The sequence below is a fragment of the Chroicocephalus ridibundus genome, chromosome 7, assembly GCF_963924245.1.
Source record: "Chroicocephalus ridibundus chromosome 7, bChrRid1.1, whole genome shotgun sequence".
In the NCBI taxonomy this organism is placed as follows: domain Eukaryota; kingdom Metazoa; phylum Chordata; class Aves; order Charadriiformes; family Laridae; genus Chroicocephalus; species Chroicocephalus ridibundus.
The window spans coordinates 52,849,130-52,873,020 of record NC_086290.1 but is presented as its reverse complement, the minus strand read 5'-3'; the positions used below and the strand labels follow the sequence as shown (position 1 = coordinate 52,873,020).

At 36.1% G+C, this 23,891-nt stretch overlaps 1 protein-coding gene across 2 annotated transcripts in view; it reads left to right on the top strand.

Moving 5' to 3' along the window:
* BRIP1 (BRCA1 interacting helicase 1) overlaps positions 1-23,891 on the top strand; it is a 63,301-nt gene that overhangs the window by 15,052 nt on the left and 24,358 nt on the right. For both annotated transcript variants that reach the window (XM_063342103.1, XM_063342102.1), the window contains exons 10-14: positions 769-901; positions 1,413-1,564; positions 2,103-2,274; positions 2,389-2,526; positions 2,938-3,099. In XM_063342103.1, the coding sequence (XP_063198173.1) occupies positions 769-901; positions 1,413-1,564; positions 2,103-2,274; positions 2,389-2,526; positions 2,938-3,099 (757 nt within the window). The remainder of the gene's footprint in view (positions 1-768; positions 902-1,412; positions 1,565-2,102; positions 2,275-2,388; positions 2,527-2,937; positions 3,100-23,891) is intronic.

Here is a 23,891-nt window from a genome sequence, read left to right as displayed (position 1 = left end):
TGACAGCTGTCTTTCTGATGCCTCCTGCTGGTTGATGAAGCAGACAGCTCCGGCATTTCCTGAGAGGGAGGAAGCCTGCCTGCTTTTCTAGGCAGAGGGAAGGTCTTATAATACTGCAGGGATGATGGAGGACATATTCGGTTAGAGAAAAATCTCTGCCATAGATGAGATGATCTGCATGTTTTTAGTACATACAATTATAATTCTGCTTAATTTTCAAAATGTAGCAGAGTTACAAATACCTGTAGGTAGGTTATTAAAATATGCACTTTTTATTGCCCCCGCTTTCCCTTACTGTATATAAATATTAAATGTACTCATTTCATGGTTTGAGATTTATTCGTAATAGGAAAGCCTACAGTTGACAGGGATGATAAACCAACTCGCATCAGTTACACTAATAATGAGTGGCTTTAAAAGTACAGCAGAGATCTTTCTTAAATGAGCCTGACATGTTATATCATAAGAGCAAATTATATTTTAATTGTTTTTCTATATTGTAAAGATATTACATGATGATAAAATATAAACCTATAGGGACAAATTTGCTTCTTCAATGAGCTGCATCAAGAGCAGTTCTGTAGAAGTTAGTTCAACAGTGGAAAACTGGCATAAGGAACAGCAGAATCTCTCTACTTAGATGTAGTAAAATATTTATCATCCTCATAGAAGTCTGCTGCAATTGTTGAGGTTTGGTTTGTACCTGCAAAGTATCTCCAAATCTCTAAAATTAATACTGGAATTATTTCTGATTTCTCTCTTTTTCAGCTGGTTACAGGAGAGCTCAAGTCAACTAGTAGAAAGAGGGTATGAAACTTCCTGTAAGGTCTGGAGTGGAAAAGAAATGCTCACCATTTTGCACAAAATGGGAATAACTGATATTACCTTTCCCATTTTACAGGTAATGTTGTATGCTATGTAAATGAGTACAGAGGGCATAATATTGATGTTGTTAAACATCTTAAAATGCTAAGTTAAATGCTAACACATCATTTAATTTACTGCAATATTGAAAAGCTGTCTGAAAATGGTACCTGATGAAAACCAGGAGTAATCCACTTGAGCTACTGGAATTTGTGGAGAATCAATGTGTTAAAGGATATAATTGATCATGTTCAATTATTTAAATTGAACTATTGAGTCCGTGATAGTTTCGTCTGTTCTATCCACCTGCATGTTTATTGACTGCTGAAATGTATTTATCCTACTTTCAAGTCTATCCCTCCTTTCTGTGTAAGCCAAATATATTAAAAGCGTTGTTACTTTCCCTTTCCAATTCTGTCTTCAGTCTAATTTTAACATCTTAGGCGAACTTTTGAAACAGTGTGCTGATAGTCTTGTATCTCTATTAGTTTTGGTTTTGAGAAGATGCTTTGAAGGTTGTTAATGTGGAATTTGTTTGCCTCTTACAGAAACATCTTGCTACTGTCCTGGAAAAAGAAGAAAAAATATCAATGCTTGGTAAAGAGGAACTTATTGAGATACCAGTTGTGAGCCCTGCCACTCAGATTGTGCTGAAAGGGTTATTCATGGTTTTTTCATATCTTTTTAAAGATAAGAGCAGGTCAGTGCAAATACATAGCCTGAGCTGCGTGGTTGTCTTTAATTCAGCTGCTTTGCCAAAATGCCTCTATCATTTATGCAACACCTCAGTTATGGTGCTTCTGAGCAAAACCTACATTTCATAAAGCTTTGGAAAATCTATTTATGTGGGAAGAATTTAAATACTACCAAATTATTTCTTTTTCATTCACAGATGAATTCAAATATTGGAGAAATTTATTTGAAGGTTAGGTGTAAATTTTCTTGATGTGTTGCCAAGTTAAATATGCATGGGGTTTGTTTTTCTGCATAGCACTTATCATTTGACTGTCTTGATAGCTTGACTACTAATGCCAGCAGTTACTAAAAATTTCTGATTTAAACCTTATTTTAGAATATTAATTAAAGTTTCACTGTTTTTTCTGAAAGTATAAATTTTTTTTTTATACTTAAATGATAAATGCATTGTAGCAACACTGTCTTTGCTTTGTATGAGCTTAATGCTTACAGTTTGATTGCTTAATTGTAGTTTTTATTGATATTTATATTTCTCTATATAGGTATGCAGATGACTACAGAGTTGCTCTACAACAAACTTACACTTGGATGAATGAAAACCAATTGGATGTTTCAGATACAAGTGCGTTCTTTACACGGCCCAAGCATAAAAGGAGTTTGCGTCAGAAAACCTTAGTCCACATGCTTAACTTCTGGTGCTTGAATCCTGCTGTGGTAAGCTGAGTGTGAAGTAGAAGGTCTGAAGTAATTTGAGTGATAACAAATACATATAAAATCTTAAAGTGATTGTATTGGTTTTTCTAAATTCCTTTTCTTTTTCCAACCTAGGCTTTTTCAGACTTAAGCGATGTTAGAACAATTGTTCTGACATCTGGTACGCTCTCTCCAATGGATTCATTCTCTTCAGAGCTTGGCGTGAAGTTTTCGATTCAGTTGGAGGCAAATCACGTTATTCGGAACTCACAGGTAAACTTCTGCATTGTTATTCCCTCTCCTGAGTTGTAATGCTGGCTATTGTAAAAGAAATGATAACTTGCAAGTAAAAATGATGACAAACCCATTCTGTAAGTAAAAAGAAATGTACAGAACAGTCTACTGCTTGGATTAATGCAATTGTAAAGGACATTTTCAAATGAAAAAAGGGGCAATTTTTAGATGCATGCTCCCCTGGAAAAGTCAAAGTCATGCTATTTTGGTAATAGCCATCTTATGTCAGTTATTGCAATTTCTCTTCTGTTTTTAAATACTGGAATTAATTTGTTTAGACATATCTCAATATTTTCCTTCACACGTGAATTTTTTTTTTAACCTAATGTAATTTAATACAGTTTGTGTTGCGTATTTTCAAATTAATTTTTTTAATATGAAATGCACCAGGTTTGGGTTGGCACCATTGGAGCAGGCCCTAACGGTCGGAAGTTGTGTGCCACGTTCCAGCATACAGAGACCTTTGAGTTCCAAGATGAGGTGGGAGCACTTCTGCTTTCAGTGTGTCAAACAGTTGGCCAAGGAATTCTGTGCTTTTTGCCATCCTATAAGGTAAGGAAATCTGAACTCATATTCTTTCTCTAAAAACACACTCTGCTGTGTAATCTTTTGCTTTATGCATCAACGTACATAAATGTTTATAAAATAAAGGTATTGTAGTAACACACTGTGATTATATTATATTCTAATTTCTTGGATGTCATATTGACTGGCATATAAGTTTGTTTTAATGAAAAAACATGTTCATATTCGTTTTTGACAGATGTCTGTATCTTAGTTAATGAGTACAATGGTTTCAGTTAGTTTTACCAGAAAAAGAGCGAGACTGAACTGCAGTTTTTTTCTGAATTGTTTCCCTGACTGTTTTAGAATTAAAAAAAAAAACAAAACCAAAACCAAAAAAACACCCCAAAATCTCCTCCATGTAAGCACACATCTTGAAAGGAAACTTTATAACTCAGCAGCAAGAATGCCTTTGCATTTTCTTTGTATGCTGTTTGAATATGGTATTCATCCAGTTAATTTCTTCTTCCTTGTTTCTTGTTCCATTTCACTGCATCGGAGATTCTAGTATATTTTTCTTGAGTCGGGGAGAATTGCTCACTGGCATTGGCTGAAAGGAATCAAATTTCTCAATTTCAAACCATGTAATATCTAATTTCACTGACAACAAATATCTAATTATGGTTAATCTGTACCTCACAGTAGTTCTGCTTTCTACTCCATTAGTTCTTACTGTTATTTATGGTCAGCTCTGAGGAACAGGAATATAAACCCGCAATATAATTCTGTAATTCATGCCCATTTTTCTTGTAATGCTTGCAAGAGTGTGACTTTTTTCATTTATACCATTGTTTATGATATTTTTAAAAATCCTCTCAGCAAACAAAACTAAAACCTTTCAAAAAAGCAAACACAAAAATCCTACCAAATGAACAAAAACCCAAGCATAATGGAAATAAAGGTTTCGGACCGTTTCTCTCATCTCTAAGGATCCTTAACAGAGGATATTTTAAAAAATGAAATAAAACCGATTTCTTCTTTTTTACAAAACCTTCATGTTAGTTTTACTATTTAACTGAAGAGGCTGCAAAGCGAGGGGGTTTTCTTCACTGGGTGTATATAAAAAATTGCAGTCATCAGTGCAATTACTGACAGTGACCATTAGGTGACCACATTAGACCAGGTAATGTAGAGTAATTGAAAAAAGCAGATTACTGACTATAAATTTCTTTAACCTAGCTCACAAAACTCCGCATTTGTATGCGAAGTTAACAATCTGAAAATAAATTTTGCACTCAATTTATTTAAAAATTGAAATGGCATATTTCAGTTTTCACTATCGTCGTTATTCTAATGTTGAACAGTGTGTGATTGCTGATCTTATGTATACAGATCTGAAAAATATTTATGTGAGTTTTTATGAGACTAGTAATCTGAATTGAAAGTATAGAGAGATTTTGTAATGACATTTAATAAAGAAGGAAAGAGATTGCTGGACAGCTCTGGTACCCTTTCCCCTCACGCTGCCCTTATGTTTTACTGAAAGGTCACCTCGCTAAACACGTTGAGTGCTTTTTTTCTTTGTGGGAACACTTCCATGATCCTAGCGAAAGTATTGATAAATATAAATTGCAGACAATTGAAGGATGATATTTTAAAATCACATTGCCAATATTTTTCTATGGATGCCCTTTTTCATTCTACTTCTTTTATTCTGGACTGTGTTGCCTTTGAGTCTGAGACTAATATGTTGAAAGCACAGAATAATGTAAGGATAAGCATATTAGTACAGGGAAAACAAGGTATTTTTCATCATCATACAGAATATTGCTTACCTGCACATTTGCATTTCAAAACTGATTTTCAGAGATTTTCATGGGAAAATTGCTACGTCTCTTTAAAAAACTGCAGCTCTTAAAGAAATTTTTCAAGGCAATCAAGATCTGATTAATTTAGTGAGGTACATGACCACATATATTAAATATTGTGAGATAAGCAGATTTTTTGAGGGTTCAGGTTGTTTTATGAATTGGAGTTTCAACTTTGGAATAGGTGAAAAGTAAAGCTTTTTTTAAATGTCTGGAAGGCTGAGGGCAGTGCTCTGACTTTTGAGTCCCATCTATCCAGGTAATTTGGTGAGCTTGAATTTAGGTATGTACATTGGATTTGAGTTTGGTTACTCTTAGAGATGCGTTTTTTAGTTCAACGTACTCTTAGTTTTAAGAATTTGTGGCTCAACAACAATGCCCTTTTGCTCTGCACCTCCGGCAGAAGCCCTGCTTCTTGCCTGCCTCTGGCTGTTTCACTACCTCACTTTCCGCGTTCATGCTGCACATTTTTACCTGTTTGCCTGAAAATGCCTCTGACAATTATCCCTAATTATTTTGCTTTGTAAAAAAGTTAATTTTATTTTTCTGGAAAGCCCTTTATTAATTTCATTCAGGTAGTAGATTGTATGTTACTTTCCTTGTTTCTATATAAGGTGCTAGAGACGGAAACAGCATCTAACTGCACTTTCATTCATTTCTGTTCACTTCAGTAAAATATAGGTATATGTTCTTTTTTGCTGTAAGAATGGTAAATCAACACTTTTTGGCCTCGGTCTATGGGAGTAGGAACAATGAAGGGTGTAACACCTGCTCCAGGAAGCAGAAGTTGAGAACCCTGCCTGACACAGTTTGTGATGAGCGATGTTGGGACCCTAGAGCTAGCAGCCAAGCAGTGTTCCCTGCCTGCTTGTCCTGTTACTCAGAACTTCATTACATAATGTCAGAAATAAAACAAATTTATGGCAGAAATAGAAAATATTACCATTTGAACTTCTCAGTCTGGAATTTGAGGGGTTTCATGAGTAATACTTATTTCTCTATATTTGGTCTGGAAATTGAGGTTGTTTTGTATACATTAAAGAAGTAATCTACGAATACTTGGTGAAAGTGATGACCCCTGTATTCATATTAGAGCTAGAGAAACAGACTCTGGCAGAAATGTAATGATTTGTTTCAGATTTTGAAGTGTGTAATAGAGAGAAAAAATATCTCATCCTCACCTAGAAGAGATAACAACCTACTAGAAAGTTTCCAAGTGCAAATAAATAGAGGGCAAGTAAAATGTCTAAATGTCACCACATTAACCTAATCATAAAATGGGAAAACTGGATGCCGCTTATAGAACATCTGGGACGAACGTTATAAATGTCAGTAGAGTACATTGCTGTAGGAGCTAGCATTTTAGGCACATACTCCTTCCAGTGCTAATGTGGGCAAAAAGGATCCATTAATGGCTTGCATTTTTCTCTATTAGCGTTTCTTCAGGTAGATATTTCCTGGGAGATTCTAGATTTCTTTGAAGAAGCTGTCTACTGCCAGGAAGAGGTAGTAGTCACTTGTCTATGTTTTGCTCTGGAGTGCCCCTTACAACAAGATATTTATAATCTGTAGAATGTCACTCAACTGTTTTGTAAAGAATTTAAAGGCCGCGACATTGTAAACCTGCATCCTTTCCTAATGATCAGCTTAAGAAAATACTTCCAAAGACCTTTTTACCTAATGTATGAACTGCTATTACTGCAAAAAAAAAAACTGATTTAAAAATAATTCACCTGTTATCTTCCTCTGTGCCCCTCTATCCCGTTTTTTGGGTTTTTTTTTGGTTTTGGTTTTTTTTGTTTTGTTTTGTTTTTTAATCAAAGCAGCAGTAGCAGAAAGAGCTCAGTACAAGTTTGTGGGAAAAGTCTCCCACCTTGTTATCTCTGTGTAATTTGAAAATTACTAGATGCAATGTGAATATGATAAAAGCAATAGTAGATAAACTCGCCTTTATTTTAATCAGGTATTTGAATAAACATATTTTTTGTTGAAGAGTCACAGTTTAAAATATACACATGGCAAATATCCAAAGTTAATAATGCAGTGGAGGAAAACATATGGATGAGAAGAAAACAATGCATCAGATATACATCTCCACATTTGACAGGTTTATGTTTATGTTATGAACAGCTGCAATGCCATCTTTCATGAATGGGATAATCTACAATAACATACAAATTTTTATTGTCATTATCGGAGTTCTGGTACATTGACTTTTTTAAAAATAAGCTTTATCTTAACATCTACCAAGTTGCAAACCTAGATCATTTTTAGGGCTACTAAGGCTGGTGATACTATGCAACAAAAATGCATTTATGTGAAAATCAGTAGCAACTCCAACAAAAACACTCTATAAAAGAGAATATCAGAAGGTGAAAAGATTACTCAGAAATCTAAGATGCTTTTAAACAAGATTAAGATAAAGACCATTAGGGTTCATGTCGCCAACCTGTCTGCATTAAGATATATCTTGCCTGGTGCCTGCATCTTAGATGATTCATTCAATATGTGTCATATCAAAGTCAAGGTATCCAGCAAGGAGAAAAATGCTAATGCTTATAAATTTTAGTGATAATCCATCATGATGAATTAACTGACCTTTCTTTAGTAGCTTTTTTACAAAATAAGCTTTGGACAATAATGTTAATGTTGGTGTGTTGGGGTTTGTTTTTGCTTTGTTTTTTTTCTGAGAGGCATTGTTTGTTAATCTGTATCTGCTAATTGTTGAGCCATAACTTGGAAGTAAAGCTTTTAAAATAAGACGGTTGCTTAAAAGGCTTTGAATGCCTGTTTTCATCAGTAAAACTTACGAACTGATGTGTTCTTCACTTGAGAATCCAAGATTTGTTTACTGCTTTTTTCTTTTTCTCCCACACCTTTAAGATGTCATGTTCTCCATCATTTCAGATTAATCATATTTATTTCGTATCTGCTTTCCTTAAAAAGGCTTTCACTTTTGAGGTCAAATAGCAATTTTACGTGGTAGTTGCACAGTGTTGCTATGTATTTTGCATTATATGCAAATTATATGCAAATGCAAAACTATTAAATAGTTTTGTAGGGGAAATATCTTTGAAAAATGAAGAGAATTTCAAGAAACACTAGCCTACGAAGATAGGAATAGTAACAGCTTTGTTGTCTGTGTCGTGAACCTCTTAGAAGTAGCTGAATGGTCTAAATCCACATTAAAAAAAATTATTTGCTATACTTTCTATGAAATGTTTGTATCCAAATGTCTGCAAAATTGATTCTATTTTTTTTCATGCCAGTTGTCTTACTGTTTTAAAATGCAGGTGACAGTTGTTTGAGGTTTACAGCTATGGTCTCGTATGAATTTTACCTCTAATGGGCAGTTAATTGCAGAAGTAGTGAAGATAACAGAAGTGGAAAAGAAAATGAATGCAGAATTGTTAAGTGTTTCTTATATTGCGTTAACATTCATTGGAAGTTACACACACAAAAAGAATCAATTAATGGTTTTAGGAGAATTTAGTGGAGAATCATGGAAGAAGTAGAAAGACTTTCTTACAGTTAAACAGTATGTGCTGGAAAATTGTTGGACTGTCTGGAGCTTCTGCTGTGCACTGCAGTGATTCCAACCTTAACAAATACTATGTTGGAACAAAGTGGTCTAAGGCATTTGTTTCCTAGAGCACTTTTCTTGTGAATTACCTTTTTTCAGACTGACTTATTTCCAGTAAGGTTAGTTGGTATATCCTAGAGAAGGTTCTTATACGTCCTATATTAATGGGTGGGTTTGAGTTTTGTTCCTGCCCTTTGCTGTGAGCTGGAATTGAGGAAAAGAACAACAGAACAAAGTGAAAGAGGAAACAGGAATTACAAGGCTAATTGAAAGCACTGCTCCGTTATTGAAGTAGCACTTTTGTAACTAACAGTATAATTTAAAAGCAACCAAAACCATGAGAAAAATCATTTTTAGGTCACTTTATCACAGATGCTATTGAACTTGAGGTTTAAATATAAGGGTAAATATTTGCAATACAGTCAGCTCTAGCAACGTTTAGTTGTTACTTTTCCATGCATATAGGTCATTAATTTTGTGTACAATAAATCTGAGACAAAACCGTTCAATATCCAATCTTGAATACATCTGGCAGTCTCAATCCTACTACTAATGAAAAAATGTCCTTCATCATAAATTGGCATTGCCAAGTACTATGTTAGGAAGGTGAAACTATTAACATGTAGGTACAGACCAATTAATGCTGCATTGCATTTGCTGTTTCCCTTGAGAATTTTGGGGTAAGGTTATAATGATACATGTATAGTAACTTTTGTCACTTGCAAAAAATAAATGCTGAATTTCACATTTGAGTTTCTATGTATCTCATAATTTTAAGAGCTGCTAGTTCAGAGTTTAAGTGTACTCTCAGTCTCATCCCTTTTTCTCCTTGCCTTGGCTGATTGTGTTTTCTTCAGTGAGAACAGGCAGATTGGTGTCAGCAAATCCATTTGGACAGGAACACCTCTGTTTATTGTCTTGGCTCCCTTCCATGTTTAAGGTATCAACGAAAGCTATAGTGAAGGTGCAGACCAGCGCTGCTTACCATTCTGTTGACAAACCATTTTTGGCAGTATTACACAACTTTAGGCAAGCAGGTCTTAACGATGCTCATTAACTCTGAGCAGTGCAGAGCACGGCAATAGGTCTGACTTGTGCTGTTTTCAAACAGACTGAGAATCCTCAGGTTCAGTCTAAGTAGTTATTTGGAATAAACAGGAGGGACCTGAGTTTAACCTCTGACTATTTTACTCTTCTGCCGTTGCACAGCAGTGTGTCTGCGTTGGATATGAGCCCAAGTCCTCGAATATACTGTCTGCTGGCCTGGACATAAATGTGCCACCCCTGCATATGACAGACTGAGGGAGGGATACAATTTCAGTATTAATTCTGAATGTCTGGCTCTTCTTAGTTTAAGACAGGCCCCTTTTCTTACTGAGATTTGTATGAGGTTGGTAGAAATTATTTTTTTTTAAAGAAGTCTACATCAGAGGGGCAGCAAATGAATTGGTCATAACACTGAAAAAAGAACAGAATATTTTCATTTCTAAAACTTTCCTGAAACACAGTTTTGTAAATGAATTATAAGAAACGCATTTTTTTCTGCTATCAATAAAAAACCCCAACACTGCCTTCAGACAACTTTTACTTATTTAATAAATTACTTCAATAAATTTACAAAAGATGGTAGTCTGTTTAGCCAGGCCTATTAAAAGCATTAAGATTTGAGCACTGGCTGTTAAAATGAGTAAATGGCAATATCACAAAGTTAAACAAATGCCAAAAAACATTTTCCAGAGTACTGGGATTGTAACAATACCATTAATGAGGGCAAAGAGGTTTTAATGCAATTTGCACATTCTAAAGTTTCAAAAAGAGGTTTTGAGTTAGTGCATTATTAATGTTCTGAACATCTGGAACTATGTAAGAGCCATAGACATTGAGCAAGTGCAGGGTTTCCCCACTAGGTCTGATGCTGACTGATTTCCTCCCTAGCGAAAAGCTTGTTTTAAGAAGTTTGAGACAGTAAAATGACAATATCCAGATAAGAGATAAACATTCCACAGTGTCTTTTTGCTTGTAATGCGTATGGAGGAAAAATTGGAAACCATTAGGTTTGTGCAGTTAAAAGGTGAATTTGAAATTAAATAGAAAAATAGTTGTTTGCACCACAGATGGTTGCTCCATGGTGCAGCTGCAGTGACTGCAGAGTGCTTAAGTGAGGAATTATCTAGTTACATCGGGTGGGTTCCATAAGGTTGCTTAAATTTTTGTTAGGTGTATTTAGGTATAATATGCATGGATAAATGCTTTATCGAGAGTAATATTTTCCTTGATATTCCTGTTGACAGCTGTAGGAGTACGTCGAGGAAGAGATTTACTCCCGTTTGTAAATATTTGCAGGATGTAGGGATCTGTTCACACCAAGTGTGTTTTATGACAGAAATCTGTTCTTTGAAGTTAACATAAACATTAACTTGCTGCATCATTTTAATGTTAGAGAATGTAATTTACACTGTTACAGCTTTAAAATGGTACAGGAAGCAGAATGTTTCAATGTGTGATCTAGTTTTAGATGCTGTAACTATAGCTAATATCCAACATCACATTCATTGGGACGAAAAGAAAGGAGGCCTTTAAACAGGCTGGCATATCAGGGATAAGTTACGAAATAATTGTAAATTAATAATGATACTCACTTTCTGCACAGCATTTGCTTGCTGCTCTCAAGGGAAAGGTATTCTCTTACTCCAGAAGGCTTATTTGTTTGAGCCAAACAGCTGCAATGGTGCTATTACAGTATGTAAGAAACCCTAAAAACAAGAAAAGACTTCAGGGAATAGAATTCTGCCATCCTTGTTATCTCAAATTATGCGCAAGTACCTAACAATAAAAGTAGAGCAAAATGATGGAAGAGTAATTAAACAACACAGGAATTAAAGAAGCACTCCGTGTCTCTCTCCTGGCACTAACGACTCTGTGCAATGCCCTCTGGAAGTCACTGGGGTTTTTTCCGTGACTGCAGAGGGCTGAGGTTGGGCTCGTGACACTGAAGTGACCCTTTGGGTTTGGTTTTTCTTGGTGGTTTTTTTTTTTTTTCTCTTTGAAAAGAAAGGCTTATTGCCAGATTATAAAGCTGTGTCTTTTGCCTTACTCTGACAATCCCAGTGAAGTGATTTCTGTCTGATGGCCCAGAATTTTGGGAAAATGTGGACTAAAAAAGCCGAATATCTAATAACTCAGGAAATAAGCACTTTAACACTTTTACCTAATAAATGTAAATGGAATTTTGTTTTACTTGTTGTCCACTATTGTTTCTCTATTGCTTGTTTTTCACTGTAACTCTGCACTAGTAGTTTTCTTTCTGATCTTTATCTCAGCTGCTTCATGTTTTATGATTAATGGGAGCAAAAAAATCCCATATACGATATCTACTTTCAGTTTTATTCTCCATTTTTCCATCATTTAAACTTTTAAATGTCTGTAATATAAACTGTCTAGCTATTGGGGCCCTCACACTCATCCAGAAGAATAATTTTCAGGCTTGGTGTGCATTATCTGAGGTGTCTTCTGAGAGCTCCAATGGCTCCTGTAAATCTTATGTGATTTCTGAAGTCTGCAGTTTCTGTTTTTCCCATTGACTTGAGCATAGCAGAGATGTATGTAAAAATCACTCTGTGTGATGAAGATTTCAGCCATTCCATCATGATGCTCTTTTCTCCCCTCGGCACTGAAGACTATTGTGATGGTATTGTTTCAAATAGAGAAGGACAGGAGCAGAAGGAAGAGTGAAGAATTAGAAGAATTAGAGTTTTTCTATACCAAGTATACAATCTTTATCCTCAGACTCTATTGGTGAGCCTCCTTCTTTCATGTCGTCAGTTCAGTCAAGTTACTCTGCCAAACTAAATTTGAAGATGGAGTTGTCAGTTCGCACCCTGGCAAGATCATTTCTTGTGTAATTATAGAGGCTACAGCAAACATATCTCCTTGAAAGAAGAAAGCCAGAATAGTCCTGAATTATGCTCCAAAAGAATAACTGAAGTGCTGCGTAGTTAAAGTTCTCCTAAACTTTTAAAGCTGATGCTTGTTTTATTATAAGGATTTATTACAATGTTTTCACTTAGAATTTTTTAACCTGTTGAGTTGTTTGGGTTTTGGTTTTGGAGTGGGTTTTTTTCCCCACTGCTTGGTTACTGATGGCTGATTTTAGTTTTGGCCAGCCACGTGTGTTACAAAGCAGGCCAAGAAAAACATTAGGCTATGTCAAAGATAAAATTTTATCTTTAAGGGATGGTAACTGACAATCGGAATAGTTGCACAATATTTGTTTTCTCTCTTAAATAGTATGACAGGATCCTAGGTATGCACTGGTTACGGAGTGATTTTTCTGGTTTCTGGGAAATTAGAGGCAATCCAAACATTAAATATGACTTGAGAAGTTGGAGGAGATGATCCAGCAGCTTGCTGTGGAATGACAAGGTTCTTACCCCTTCCTTGTGATTGTTCTTGTGCCACTCTGAATTTTGTGTCATCTGAGTCAGATCTCCAGAGCAAAGGAAAAGTTTTTATCCCCCCCCTCTTTTTTTTTTTTTTTTAAGTTTTTTTAAATCCCTGGTTAGTTTTCTGCTGGCCTTGTGAATTGAGTTGGCTCATCAAGAGGTGAGAGAAGTGCCAGAGCTCAGGGGAAGAGATGATGATGCACACTCAAGGAAGGGAGCGTGATCATCCCTTTTCCTGATAGAGCTCAGCCTCAGGGATGAAACTTTACCGTGCTTTTTTTAAAACATGGTTTTCAACGGGTGACCTTAATATAAGAATAAAGATACTCATTTGGAAATTCTGATCTTTTTATGAAATATGGGTTCTGTTATAAAGTTGTTAGTATGAAATTTCAGCATTGTTAACTGGGTCTGTCTTTACCACACATTAACCAAATAAACCAGAGTTACTCAGGTGAATATTCTGGGTGAATGGAAATTTGGGTGAGGTGATATGAAAAGAATGAACTGTTCTGACCTCTCGTTCTGTGGAAGCCCGCAGAAGCTGTGGGAATGGAGGAGCCGTTTGCTGTTCGTCTGTACAACTTACTGCAATCAGACATTTGACACACGGCCGCTCCTCGAGTACACAGCGGCCGTTAAGGTTGAGTGGTCCAGCAGGTCAGTGCTGTTGGCTCAGGGGAAATTTCTAGGTGTGATTTGGGTCCCACCTTATCTTTTTGAATTACCAGCTGCAAAGAATGAACAAATACACTCTGTGGCTTACTGAACTGCTACGGTGACCAGCAAGGGATGTGCAATTATTCAAGTGCCCCGTGGCACTTGCTTTTTACATAGAGCAGCTAGACTTTCTGATAGCATCTGCACGTCATATAAAGTAGAATCCGTAGTGACAGTCTGTGGCAGATTATTGGGTATTATGTCTAAAAAAATTTTATGCCGTACTGGTAGATGAGTGTTTTGCTTGTGAATTTCACACCCTGTGAGCTGTGCAGTTTAATATTTTATTATGCTGCTAGTTTAAATACCCTGAGCATACAGCATCAAGAAAATAAACTAAAAATCTATTATTGTTTCTCACTTCTGAGCTCTGACTTGTCAAAGTGCTGCAAGCTGAATTGTTGTATCTAGTTAACACATGCTCCAATTTCTGTTGTAATTAACACTTTCTGCTTGCATAGTTTTCTTACCATTTAAGTAGTAACTGCATTGAGAATGAGTTTTGCAAACAAAGTTTGCACTCTGTGAGTGATGGAGTCCAAATAGTAAATAACAATTACAGTCAACTTGTCTTTTTCTTCAAGAGCTTTTAATGAAGGGGAGGGAAAGCAGGATAGAAAACAGTAGTTATTAATAGGGAAGAATATACACAAGCAACATTATGTTTAAGAAGAAAGTGTATCTTGCACAGGTTACTCTGACATTAATGTTGTTCTGAAGCATTGCAACCCGCAGAGTTCCTGGTCCCTTTGGCATTTCTGAGATGTTCAGTGCCTGATGTGGTAGAGATGTGACTTCTTCATGTGTGGAAAACACTATATATGAGATAAAATATACTTGAAAGCATATATTTAGGTACCATGTTCTGTATCAGCAATGTAACAGCATATACAAGAATTCGAATGTTAAATGTGTTGAAAGGGATACTTGGGCTATTTTAAATTCAGAAAAACTCTTCTTCATTGGAAAGCCAGGAAGCCTATCAATCGTGTCTCAGAAAATCATGCCTTAGACTTAGTTGCTAATTGGGTAAGTGAGATGGTGTATTCTGAAGAGTATTCATTGCATTTTGATTCAGTTCACAGCTCATTAATGGATTATTTTAAGCAAAAATGTTTTGAAACTAATAACTTGCACAAAACTTAAAACTTCTGGTTTTGACTTACAAATGAGCCACTTGGCTTGTTGGTTGCCAAATTGCAGGGTGTTAACATTTAAAACTTTGTTTTCAGCTTTTTCTTCCTATTTTTGATCAGGACGTAAGAAATTCTTTTCCTAAGAATCAGCTATTTTGAGAAGTCTGTCATTCTTCTCTCTTCCTATGTTTTTTTGTCGGGGAGAAGGGAAGGAGGGAGGGGGATAGAGTTGTCCACTTGGAAGAAATACTGACACTAGTGTGGTTTTCTTTCTTTATTTATTTTTTAATATTGTGTAGTATGTATAGTGAAGATACATCAAGCATTTACTGTGGGACAAAAGATGGCCGAAGTTACATGAGGTCAGACAATTCTTTTTCACTTGAGAAGGAAGGATACTTAATCCTTACTTAGCATAACTTAGCACAGTTCTGGGGAGGTCACTAAATTTATGATAAACTGTGTTTAGGGATCCTGCTCTCAGGCTTTCCTCCCCACCATCAGATTCTTTTTGTGGGATAGATTCACGATTCATTCTTATTATTCATGCTGTTTTATCTACAGAACACTATCTTATCTCTCGTTTGCTATAGAAATGTTATATACTTAGTTAACTTTGGCAGATTGCTGTGGAATTTTCATTCAGTCAAGTCATTGAAGAGCTTCTTGTGGTGTGAGATTAATTGCTTCTTGTTCCCCCCTTAATTACTGCTGACTGAAGTACATGTTTCTAATCCTGGTGACACTGGTGAGGGTCGTCATCCACATTGTCATGATTGTGGAAAGATTTATCGCTTTGCATTTCTGTTTTTTAACATTTGCTTCATTCTTTGACTGAGGTCTGGAATTGTACTGATTTTTCTGTTTTGTGATCCTGCTTCCCACATGAGAAATTTTAGATGTCTCGAAGAATCAGAGCTGATATCATTCCCTGTTATCATAATTTGTCATTATGTAAATACCTATTCAGAGCTAAACATTGTGCATAACATACATGGTTGTTGCTGAGAAATTGCCTTAGTTCTTTTACATGCACTGATATTCTGTATAACAAAGGAAAAATGACCAACCCTTCTGAGAAAGTAGAGGGAATATTAACATTTCTTAAAATTATTTAATAACTACAGGTATAAAATGCCTTCTATAAATTTAAACATATTTTCTCTGCTAGTGTTAATAGAAGACTAAAAGCTAAAAACCTGTTAGTCTTCCACTCGTGGAGTCAGTTCCCCGTGACAGGCATCTGCCTGCCCCCGTTCACTCTGTGAGCGTTGTCAGGTTGGTCGGCCTCATGCCTAGGACCACATGCACGTCTCTTTGAATGCGTTTCTGCAGATGGTTCTGTGCCTCACTACTGATGGGCCACTAAGACAACCTACTCTTTTTTTTTTTTTTTTTTTTTCCCCTTCTTCTTTGTTGTGGAAAAAAAGAGGTCAAAGATGACTGAGCTTGGGTTTTGACTGGTGAAGAAGTGGACAGCAGGATGCTGACTTCATTCATGTGCTGTTAATAATTTCGTATTTGATTCCAGACCAGGATCTAAATAATACTGTTAAAAAGAATTTTTTCTGGAGAGCTTTCTTTGCGTGAAAGATTGCTGTCTCAACGGAACGTGAAAGTGTAATGATAGCCAAGGGTGAATGTACAAGCAGTTCTTGTAACACAGAAAGCTGTTGTCTTGGTTAATTTTAAAACCACAAAAGAAACCCTGTTTTGAACCAGGTTGTTTAGGAACAGCTGCGATGGAGCTCAAAGCCTGAATACTTCAAAGGCTATCCAGATTTTGTGGTAAAACATGTTGGGGTTTTTGGGAAAAGATTTTATATTAAAAACCTTATTTAACTGTAGAAGCAACGTATTAACCATGTTATTCTAGAGTCTTTGGCGTGCAAAACATTTCATTTTTCATTACTGTTGTCGCCGTTCACATATTCCATTATTTAAGGAGGTTATTGAAAAATTGATGGCATGTTGGTACCAGAGAGACATCCTGTAGGCTGCAGTGTTGATTTATGGCACATGGAACACAGTTCAGTGCTTCAGTTTCCTGCTGGTGAGCGGCACTTTGTCGTTGTCCCTAAAGAAAAAATCATACCAGTGAAATCCCCTGTGTTTCCCCCAAGTTGAGTGATGCATACTTTTTCTTTGAAAATGATTATGAATTATTCACCTTTGATTGTGCTGGAGTGTGCACATGGTGATCAGAATCTTGTTCATAATACAGAGTTTTTCACCATGTTCAGGGTTTAGTTTAATTATGTAGTTGAGTTGCATGGTAGCCTTTATCTAATTTTTTTTTTTTTCTTTCCCAGCCTCCCCCCCTTCCCCCCAGTATGTCTGCCAAGCCTGTTTGGGCTAGCACAGATTTTACCCCACGTTTACTAGCGTACATAGGTATCTCAACACAGGAGTCCTAAATGTTTGTCTATCATGTTTGTTTAAAATTTTCCTTGACAAAATCAGTACTTCCAAACTTAAAAAGACAATTTTTCCACACAAGTTCTTGAAAATCACAGACACGTGGCTTTAAAGTTTTATTCTTCAAGCTGATTTGCTGTTGTGAAGAAATGATGAGAGAGATCTAAGTGAAAAATCTCTTGAAATAGCACATGTAGTGATGACACAGATTTCCAGCCGAGGGTGACTTTCTCCTGGGAGTTGTGTTGAGGAAAGACTCCATGATCTAGACTACCTGTTAGGAAAATTAAAAGGCTGTATGATCTTTCTTCGTAACTCTGGAAGAAATGTAAACTAAATAAATTTGTGATTGCGTCAAGGTCCCTTCACAAATTCCTGGATTCCATCTCTGGACTGTTAAAGGCTTTCCAATAAAATTTAGGTTTTCTTATAGAAAATAATGACCTGCTGAGCATTGAGCAACTTCAGCAATTTTTTTTTAATTTTGGAATCATGACTATCTGTGTAACCTTAAGTTTTTAAAATCACTTTCCTTTTAACCACCTCTGCTTTAAATATACATGCTCTTATTTTATGCACTTGATTTGATTTTTTGCGGTAACAGACGTTAAGGGTTAGCAGTTAAATACACATTAGAAAATCTTCCTCATCAGCTGAAAAGGAGAGGTTCTGAAAAAAGTGAGGAATGTGTGTTTTCCTCTGGAAGTTGTACTTAGGTGAGCATACACTCTGGTCTCATTCCTTCCAATGTCTACTTTTATTTCAGTGCTCCTCTAAGGTCTTTCCACATTAAAATTCCTCTATGCCTTGCCTGGTCTTCATATTCCTTAAAAAAAGAAATCAAAGTCTGAACATATTATATTCCCTGTATTCTTTAATTATTGGTTTTACAATAGAATGCTTTCTTTTTCCTGCTGGCAGAAAAAATGTTTAATAATTTTTTAATATATTTTCTGTTTTGCAGTTGTGGAGCTTTTCATTACAGAGGCTCTGTAACACTTTGGGAAAGGAAATCAGACAGAAATTGATCTGGAGTTAGTGCTCTGTAAAGCAAGTCTGGTTCAAAAGAACACTTCTGGGCATTGCTGGTTGTAGCCCCACGATGATAATAAATAGTTGGGGAAATGTGCAGTAGAAAGGAGGCATAGCCTCTCCTCGATAAGAATAGCATCTTTGTGTGGCCTGTTTCCATTAAAATGCTCCATTAAATCAGTTTATTTTTTGGCACATAAAGAAAAGATTACCTGTGCATATTTAGATGGGCATTTGGTATTTTTCTCCAGTTTCCCATTAACAGTGGGAAATTAATGTTCTATTTTGAAAGTAGATTTTACTTCACAAAGGACATATTTTCATGTTCTTCTTAAATGAAATGTGTTTTAATTAGAAATGGAGAAAGCGGAATTTTAAGTTTAAAATACTTTTTTTTTTAAATAGATACATTAGTATTTTGTATCCACTTAGTCATTCAAAAGAATGAATTTTAAATACCTCCTTGTGTTATGTTAGATACCTCCCATAAACATGAAGAGGTTTCTGCGAATCAGTCTATTGCTTAACCTTTCATGAAAATCTAATTGAGTGCGAACAACTGCTTAAATAATTCAACGGACTAAGTTATTCTTGGCTGGTGTAGTTCCAGCCTAGTGCGGTGCAAATGTCTGGGTGTCAAGCAAAATTGAGGTTTTTTGTTTTTTGGTGAGGAATGTGATGAAGAATGAAATGACAGTTGAAAAGGCGTACAGGTTGATTAAGGAGAAAAAAAAGGAAAAAAAGATGAAATGTAAATTAGCTCGGCCAATTTGGTAAATGACTTGTGGCTAAAAGGTGCATGTTCTTTCAGTCCTTTTGAAAGCATGTAATATTTTTGGTCATACTGATAAATGTTACTGGGTTTCATTGCTTTCTTTTCATACATGTGACCTTTCATTCTTATTAAGGGACATTGTGCTTTTTATAGTACTATTTTTTAATAGATCTAGAGTGCTATTTCCAAATTTATTTTAAAGATTTGGATAATGGACATAATTACTTATTGGTTAGTTGGCCCAAATATTTTCCCTCGTTTTCGGAGGGCAACTCGGCTTTTTCATTTCACCTGAATCCTAGGCACTTCTCTCTTTTCCCTTCAATCTTTTATTCCCATTTCATTACTCTGTTTGATTTCTTCCTTCTGCTATTTCCTTTGTGCTCACTTTTAACCTCAAAGGACTTTTTTGGTTGGGTTTTTGGTTGGGTTTTTTTGTTTGTTTGTTTTTGTTTGTTTTTTTTACTAAAGATGGAAATAGAATTAATTACTGATCCTATGCCACCACATTGACATGGTAAACTGTTGTTTCCCCCAAATTGAAGAGTTCCAATAGTCCTGGAGGTCAGTTACATTCAGGATTCCGGGTCATTTAGTACAGAGGCTTGGCAACTCTTTTAGTTCAGAGACTATCGAATAACTTCCGTTAATTCTGTACTTTTGCAAAACATCTCAGTTCTTGAAGAAGTTAGTTTAATACGAGCCTGGAATAACAGTATGTAAGCGATGTGAAAAAAGTGGGTGGAGTCTGGCCGGATACATTCTTCAGGGTTACTTTGAAATAACATGAATTTAAGGCCACTAGTGTTTAAGCAATGTACTAAATGCATTTATTTAATGACTGAATGTATTTTGGGATTATCACTAATAGAGAGAGAGTTTCATTCGTTCATAATAGAAGTCGAACATTCAACCAGGTAATTAACCATCACGCTGAACAGACCAGAGCTTTGAGACCAGTGGGAGAGTGGTTTGAACAAAACGTTCCAGCTGTAGCTAACCAGCTGACTCAGCAAACTGCATCATCCTGGAAACTTATTAAAGGTAATGCAATACCTATGGAATTAGATACATTATAAAAACATCTGTGCCTTGAGATCATCAGAGGATTACTTTAGTGGAAAATGTGATGTCCTCCATCCTAATAGCTTAAATTTGCAGAAAGATCTGTCAGAGCGTATAGATTTTTTTTTTTTAATTTTTTATTTTTTTTATTGAAAGGAAGAGAGGAGGCAGCTGATGGAGATGCTGGTTGAGTTGTCCTGTGATATATAAAGCAACGTGTACTATTTTTGGTTTGGCAGACAGTCCAAATGGTGGGAAACATTTTGTAGTAAGACAAGAAAACTGCATTCTCTCTGAATGCAAGGGTTTTCAGTAGATGGGGGGGGGGGAAAGGCCTCTTATTTGTTTGGTTTTGACACCTGTTACTTTTCTGTCAAGATACAAGCAGTGCATTGAAGCAAAAACATTTGATAAGACTCAATGTATAAATTAGGTATTTGCACTCCTCTGCCTCCTCCACTGCACTGCTTCCTCCTGTTGCTTAGATAAGATAAAAGCACTCGCTGAAGGACTGAGTTACTCAATGTCTTGAAGCAAAACAGAGTTTATGAGATCAGTGGAAGAAGAGGAGGGGAAAGATATAGAAATTAAAGTCGTCTGTACTGAAGCAGGTATAAGTTACATTTACATCTAGTATAAAATTTAAAGAAAAGCTATTTAAAATGTTAGGCACACTGCTGGTGAGGTCTATCTTAAATAGTATGTTTTTAAAAGACTTTGATTCATGCGCATTCTTAATGACAGATGAAAAACCTAATTAAAAAATTTTGCAAAGAGCAAAATCATTTAATACTATTAAGTTTTATTGTTAGATGTTTGGAGTACAGTCTCTAAGTTATTTAGCTTTTTTGGTGACTGAATCACTTACAATACCACCACTTGGAGATTTGCATCTCCCACGGTCTATTTTATGGTGTATTTGTTCTCTTTTATAATGTGTTATTGAAATTGAAATGCTGGTAAGACATTAAGTGTTGCATACTTTGGAAAGGTATAAGACCTTATTAATGTATGTTTAAAATATGCAGGGATACCTGTTTCATTTTCCTAAGTTTAAGTATGAGTCAGATGAGAGTGGAAGGAGTGCTAGTTCTAAAATCAGAGCACCATGTGTTGGAAAAAGTTTTGTTGTTTTATTTAAATGAGTAGGTTTTAGTTTTGTTCCCTCATCCTAGCTGGATTTCTAGGCAGTTGGAATTGCCTTTGGATGCATTTTCCTTACTTTGCAGTTGACTTTGCCTGCATGGGGAATTTATGGCCTTTTTCACAACGTAGGACTGTGAAAGGGCTAGAAGAGCACAATTCAACTTGGCAGGTTCTCTTGTCTCTCTGAATCGAATTATGGTTGCCAAAACAGTTGCTCATCCTGTATGAGGAGAGGGGTGCAGCTGGATGTGGGCACATATATCTGCAGCTTTTTAAAATGTTTTTTGGTATTGCAAAGTTAAAAAAGAATAAATCTGTAAGACAGTTCCAAAGTTATATAGAAAAAGAAACTGTTTAATGAGATAATCTGTAATTTCCCTAGTCTGTGTACTAGGAAAATAGCATGATGTATTTCGGTTTTGTAGATGTAAAAGTATATTCTTCTCCATCTGCCAGAGCTTTGGGGGCTCCTTTTATTCCATGTCTGAAGTCCCTAATCTACATGTCTGTAGTGTTCTAGTTTAGTCTAGATTCCCTTTGGAAATACTTTCTATAATCAGGTAGGTATTCAGGTACGGTTTATGTATTCAGCAGGGAATGGCCCAGGCCAGTATTTTCTGTTTCGTGTTTCTTGAGACATTTCAGGTTTTACAAACCATAGCTGTAAATGATCTTAAGATGCATATCTCTATATTACATTTTAAAAAAAACAAAACACAGTACCATGTAACATAGCCTTGAAATCAAGGGGAAAATGTTTGTATGACATGATTTTAGCTGTTTCTAAAACTGGTGCCACCTCTTCCTCACTCCGTTTCATGTAAATAGGATTTTGGTGTCTGTATGTAGCATGTACCTTAATGGACTGATACTTAAAAGATGATGTAGGAGTACATCATTATAGCAGCACTGTACGTCTTTGTGTGTCACTTTTACATATTGGTGGATTGGATGATAACCCTGTTTTCTGCAAGTGACTGCCCTTTTAGTCCCAAGTGTAGCACAGCCCTCTTAGTTCTACCAAAACGGAGTCTAGGGAAGTCACTCCTGTTGCTCAGCCTCGGGGTTGGCCATAGAGGTCTATTTTCCATTTCTAAAGTTTTGTGCTGACTGGATGTAGAACTTCTATTTGACCCTTCAAACACGTTTCCAGCCCACTGAAGACACACTTTGATTTGAAGCAGTGCTTATTCAAAAAGAAAATTCTGGTAGCAAACACATGAAGAGCTCTGCTTGGGAAAAGGCTTTTAGATCAATGTTAGTCCCTTGGGAATCTCTGACTTTTTGCACTAACAGTGGTGCCAATACTGTGATTTTTATTATGAAAAAACTAATGGCTGTTTCCTTTCTCCCCCCAGCTACCCTTCGTATCGGAATAACAATGAAAAACGGAACTTCATATCATTAAAAAAAATATTACATAGAAACAAGATGAAAAAATACCAAAGTTTGGAGAAGTGGGGATTTTAGTGTATCATGGCAGACCTTTAAGAGGGTTAAAAGATATTTGTGTAAATTTTGGGCACTTTGAAATACCTTTTGTTCAATTATCATTATATAAATGTATGGGTAACAAGACAGCATATAGTTTGAAATTGTAACTGACAGTTATTATTAAATAGTTAATAGTTGTTAAACTAGCTAATAAAGCCAGAGTTATTTTACTCTGCTGTCAGATGCTGCTTAGGCCATTATCCTTTTTGTCCTGTACTGCTCTTGAGCATCCTTTCATGTTTTTAAGTGTTCCATTGCTTTCCCAAGCACTTTTTGTTGGAGGGATTATTTCTGTGATGCCATTTTACTCTGCTGGCAAGGTGAGATCCATTCATTACGTGAGTCAATGCTAAAATATTTAAGGAATATTCCATGTAAAGAAATTTAGTAGCAGGTGCTTGTAGCAGGACAAGAGCTAGGGAACTGTAAACCAGAAGAAGTAACTCATCATGTTACAGTGTTTTCTGTTAGACCCTCCCTCACCTCAGGTAATTGCTACCTGGAAAATTACTGTCAGGAGGTAATGAGTACTGCAGAAAATGTGCATTCCCAGCAACTTGATTGCTGCAAGTTAACTTCTCAACTTCGTTAAGATGCTGGAAATTACAATGAACTTGCCTTAGGGTAAAATACATTAAACAAATCTTTGGTCTTGCTTCACGACACGGGGAACCCCTAATGCAGTTCTTGGCACTGAATAAAACAAAGCGGCAAATGGAAAGGGGCAAAGCTTTTCCTTCGTGGACACAGAATGAGAGGATTTTGCCTAGGAGTGCAAGAGAATGGCAAGAGATGTTGAGAAAACAGTTTCCCCCATTCCCAAGCTTGAAGAGTGCTTCAAAAGCTGCCTAAAAAAGAGGATGCTGACAAAGGCGAATGGGGAATCTAAATACTGAGCTCATAGTTCCTATGGATCATAGCTTACAGGTGTCTTTAAATTGCAGAAAGGAAAAAAAGGAAAGAGCTATCAAAGTAAACATCCTTCAGTGCATGGGAAGATGACAGATTCTTTCTAACAAGATTTTCTGCTCTCCTGGAGGAAGGCCATTTGTTAATAAACCATTTGAGAATCCATTTTTAAGGGATTTAATAAAATATACACAGACTGCCTTCCACTGCAGAAACTATTATTCCCTTGGGTAGAAAAAGTGACTGAGTGTG